Below are 5,244 nucleotides of genomic sequence, written 5' to 3'. Positions count from 1 at the left end.
GACATTTTTGGACATCATTATAGCAGTACCATCCGAGGTTTGCTTCTAGGCTTTGGTGAACACAACCTTTTCCTATTTCATCCTCTCAAAAATATTGAGTTGATTTTTTCTTGCATAGTGCTAAGACAAAATCGAAGAAAATGTTCGCTTCCTTAAAAAGAGTGGTAAGATACAAGTGCAGTGCACTTGCTAGTGTTTTAAAAATTCATGTCAAAAACCAGATTTTAACTTGCCAAAAAAGATTCCTTATGTACAATTGAAACGCACCCTTGTGTAATTTTGAACGACCGCAATTGCGCTTTAAAAAGTCACTTCGGGGCGATCCTTTCCTGAATCAACCTTGTTTAGCAGCCCCGAGGGGGAAATCACTTCTTGGGTCCGTAGCGTACGGGCTATTTCTGTTATTTCTCGGGTATTTCTCCTGCCATCTCGGTTATTTCTTGCCTATTTCGGACTATTTCAGGGTATTTCGCGGTATTTCGGAGTATTTCAGGAGTATTTCGCGAGTATTTCACAGACAATTTCGAGTCTATTTCGCTCTATTTCGCCTTTATTTCAGACTATTTCGGGGAAAGGTGTACGAACTAAACTATTTAGCAAGTGATTTCCCCCTCGAGCAGCCCAAAAAATTTACTTTAAGGAAGCAAAATAGTTTCTGTTTTCTCTATATCTCTTTATGTCCTAATGTGGTGACATCCCTTTTTTGTGCGTATTAGTTGGGCACGCGGTTAACTGGCGCACTCTCGTGTCACTGGACAAGGAAGGGCATATGCTTCGCTGCAGACGACTATAAATCCTCAACTACGGCACTGAGACGATGTGCAGTATCACAGGACAATATGTCCTCGCTATGAGTTCATTAAATCTCTGAGTCTATAAAAATGATGTTTAATCGTCCTCGCATTCCGCTTATCGTGCCTTTGTCACTTTCTTACAAAGTAATAATCGATTTCTATTTTTGGGGACCCTATGTAGTACCAATACAGAAAAGTGCCTCCGTACTCTACTTTCCGATTGAGTGCCCTTGCAGGTTGTAGTTGTTCTGAATATCTATCGGCGTGAAGTCAACATTTGTGTCGCTGGTATTTCTACGGTCCTTGCCGTCAGTGCCACCTGCGGCACCGAGCTTGCTCGTGTCGTAGTCAGTCTGAGGCACTACGTGCATTAGAACTCTCATGCAAGAAATGCAGTCCGAGTCCGAATCCATAATTTTCGCGTCCAAGCGCCACTTTCCATAGAAAAATGCTGGAAATTTGCGAGCCACACCTAAGTCTGCAGTAGCATTCCGGAGATAATACACGCCCTATAAATGAAGAGAAAGGATTGTGATTAAACAAAATATAGTACGGAAGGGAAGGGTACAGAGCACAGGAGCATTATTTTTATCCATGTTCGGATCTGGAGGTCAAGAGAGCTTGGTGATAGCTGTGAGGAAGTCGTGCGTTTTTATTTTGAAAGTTTTTTGCAGCATGCGTACTGACCGGTGGATACGGGCAGTCGGCAGACGCATTGTTGGGATGAATGGCGTACTGAGCGTTTTTCCACTGTTTCGGGATGTAGGTCTTGGCAGTCTTGCATATCTGTTTCATTTTTATAATGAGAGCGTTATCCTTCCAACCTCCACGAGACGACCACGAGGCAAAGACCAGTTCAACCTAGGAATCAGGCGCGCTTGCGTTAGTCCCAAATATTAATTTAAAAGTTAAATTATTTGTTGAACAATGTAGAAAATTTAGTATGACATGGTAGATTTCGCTCTAGGCAGTACGCCAATTCGTCTACGGTTGCTGTATATGAAGCAGATGTGCTATACCCCGTAAATCAAGAGAAGAGCAGAGGGTCGTGTTCGAGTTTCATTTTAGTTTAGTGGGTCGGGGTCGTGGTGGTGCCCACTAAGACACACACGAACACTTCCAACTTCAATGGATCCTGGGTAGAAAGGCTAACCGCCCGGAGTTAGCCTTTTTAGCCAATGTGCATGTGTTTCATTTTGTCCACATTAGCACGATTTGTATGGTCTGGAGGTGATTTTCAGTAAGTTAGTGTAAAATCCTGGAGACCTTGTATAAGTTTAGGGTTAGAGTAACATAAGGAGAGGTTTTATTTTTTTTTTAGAAAGGTACAATTTGATATGTTTGCTGATAACTTATATCCAAGCAGATTTTGAGCCTAAACATGATTTTTATTTAGGCTGTGCGTTTAAAAAGAGAACGAGCCGTCGCACAGTGGGCTGGATACAAAAAGAGGTGGACATAATTCCTAGACGGCCCTTAACGACTAGTTTTGAACTTTTTTGGTCCCTGAATTATTCAGAGGGTCCAAGATTACATTTTCCAGCAGTGTTCCAGTGATTGTTTCCATTATTTTGAGAAAAAAATTGGTAATTTTTTAGAAAACTATATTTTTGCCCAAAAATATTTACAATTGGTGAAAGAAGCTTAGAAGTTTTTTTTTTTTGTACTCGAAATTCGATGGAATTCCATGACCCGACAGTAAAAGAAGGGAAATTGTCAGCCGCCTGCCTATCAGAATGGGTGGACCCAATGCGCATCTTTCCAAGTCGATTAATTAGGGAGAATTCGCGTTTTATGGATAGTGCAACATGAGAAACAACATCATTTACTTATTTTCTATTAATTTTAGCCGGCCCGATTGTCGCCTTTGCCATGAAACCCAATAATAACGACATTTATGGCGAGGTACCATAACTTCTAAACCGCATTACATTTTTACTACTCATAGCCAATGTTGCTGATTGTTGCGGCTGTTTCCAGTCGGAATCTCTTCGCAATGGTTCGATCTTTCTCCTGATATGCCTCAAACGACGGAAATCCACGGAAATCGCTTTGAAACTCAATTGAAAGGTGGCACTCCCCGAGCGCCTCTTCATCACACTACAGGCTTCCAGAAAACGTTCAGATAAATTATTAATATCTCCCAAATCTGGATGGGGCTCTATATATTTCGAAAGACAAAGGTTCGAACTGAGTTACGGTGACCCCCGCATGTATTTTCTTGAGGCCTGTAAAGTTAAGGACGCGCGTATGGTTTGGTTTAGGGGGCAGACCTGTGAATTGAAGAGTTTGGGAAAATAGCCATTACATAAAAACTAGACGTCGCATCGAGTTGGGATTAAATGTGTATTAAGAGCAGAGACGGGCGCTTATTTTGCCGTTGGCGCCAGTGCGCGCACTCTCCAGGGACATGCCCATCTTCACCTCCAACTAGACGATGCAGTCTGTTTGGTGTGCACGATTGTGCTGCAACGGATTGGTCTGGGACAGTCAACTAAATTGCTACTAACTTAAAAAAAGATGCCGCTAGTGGTTGACTTGCAAATTTCGAGATGGAAGTACTCGAAAAAAATCATATACCTGAAATACGAAAAAATTGAAAAATTTGTTTAGTCCAATGTGATCTTTTTCGAGTACTTCCACGTCAAAATTTGCAAAACCCCCAGGTCGACCACTAGGGGCATCTTTTAAGAGTAACTAGCAATTTTTTCGAACGCCGCAGACCCATCCGTTGCGCTGCAATCGTGCACACCGATAGAGACTGCATCGTTCCAGTTGAAGGCGAAGATCGCCATGTTCCTGGAGAGTGTGCGTACTGGCACCAACGGCAAAATTAGCATCCATCTATGCTCTTAATACGTCTTTAATCTTAAATCAATGCGGCGTGTGGTTTTTATGTAGTGCCGACTTTCACAGGTCTGCCCCCTTAATGTGTCATTTTACAGGCTCCACATTTCTTGCCCCGTCGCATCGCTGTAAAGTCGCCGTTGATCATGTTTGGTGAAAATTTTGATGATTCGGATGGTAGTGAGGAGGAGCTGCAAGCTATTGTAGCTGTCGTTATGGCTAATAGTCCAAATGAACTGGTAGATGGTAAGCACTACTGACAATTATTAGAGGTTATGTTTTCTATTCCAGATTTGTCTAATGTTTATTCAAACCGTTTTTTTTCTTTGATTGACTGTTCAGGAGAAGAACGTGAAGAAGTCATAGGAGTTGACCTCAACGGATTTCGTCTCATGTCGAACACATCCTTTCGTGAGCACTTTGGAATGGACCGGATTGTGTTCCGAGTAATGATTACACTTTTTGCAGTAGCCTTTGTCAAATCCCACTGGTGGACGTACGTTCCTCTGTCACATTATGCCTGGACTTAAGTTCCTCTGTCAGGTCCCACTGGTGGACTTACGTTCCTTTGTCAGCTCATGTATGGACTTACGTTCCTTTGTCAGCTCATGTATGGACTTACGTTCCTTTGTCAGCTCATGCATGGATTTACGTTCCTTTGTGACATTTCATAAAGGCCAAACGGTTCAAGATATCAACATGCCGTTTGGCTGGCACAATTGTTACCATGTACACATCATTTCGCACCCAAAAAGTGAAAATCACCCAGAGGTGAACTTAAACCCCTTTGTCATATCATCAGTGAAACGCCCTGTCGGGCTCCACCCGGACAAGTCTGACGCATCGAACGAAATCGGTCAGGCCGACAGGAGGTCTCGGGTGCCAATCGGACTGTCGGGTAAAAACGGAGCGGCCCGACTTGGACTTTTAGCCCGACGGAGTCTGGCTACGGATCTTTTCTGGAGCAAGTCCGACAGCGATCCGACTGATTGCGGTACAAGTCGGAGGCCTCAGAGGTTCTCGGACTCTTTACGATACAAACCCGGATACATTTTCGGATGAGTTCGTTTTCACAAGGGTACACAAATTACCCTGGGTTTTGGGGAAAAAATATTTCGTTTTGTAATTTTAAATGGTCTAAGTTTTTCTATGTCTTGGGCAAATGAGTCCACTAAATTTGGTGAATAAATAACAGAGATCTAAATGCGAGCACACGGTACAATATGTAATGGTATACTTTAACAAGGTATTTTGAGAACAATTTCTTTAATTTAAACAATTTACTCACTATTGAGGGGTGTTGATGCCACATATTGAGCACATGTATCATCATCACAGATTAAAGTGTCATTGAGATAAAGAGCGGACTTCAGAGTGAGATAATGTTTCATATATAATATTTTTAATTTGCACATTTGCTCGGCAATGACAGTCTCCCTAAACTGTAGAGGAAACAGACTAAACTTAGAGGATAAAGCTCGTTTAAATATAACGCTATTTATTTGCTGCAGTTTACACGACGTACCTCAAGACAAACAGAGTTGGAGAATTCGCGTTTTATGGATAGTGCAACATGAGAAACAACATCATTTACTTATTTTCT

The 5,244-nt window shown here is 42.1% G+C and overlaps 1 protein-coding gene across 1 annotated transcript in view; it reads right to left on the bottom strand.

The window, feature by feature from the left end:
* Positions 1-876: 876 nt before the first annotated feature.
* The window catches only part of LOC113210629 (uncharacterized), an 8,532-nt gene continuing 4,164 nt past the window's right edge, over positions 877-5,244 (bottom strand). Inside the window, exons 3-4 of the mRNA XM_026428712.2 lie at positions 1,482-1,655; positions 877-1,303 (exon numbers count right to left, since the gene is read on the bottom strand). Coding sequence (XP_026284497.1) covers positions 1,004-1,303; positions 1,482-1,655 — 474 coding nt within the window. The 3' untranslated portion in view covers positions 877-1,003. The remainder of the gene's footprint in view (positions 1,304-1,481; positions 1,656-5,244) is intronic.

The sequence above is a fragment of the Frankliniella occidentalis genome, unplaced genomic scaffold (genome assembly GCF_000697945.3).
Source record: "Frankliniella occidentalis isolate FOCC.00 unplaced genomic scaffold, Focc_3.1 Scaffold271, whole genome shotgun sequence".
In the NCBI taxonomy this organism is placed as follows: Eukaryota; Metazoa; Arthropoda; class Insecta; order Thysanoptera; family Thripidae; genus Frankliniella; species Frankliniella occidentalis.
Note: the sequence above shows the minus strand (reverse complement) of the source record. Positions and strands in the feature narration are given on the sequence as shown.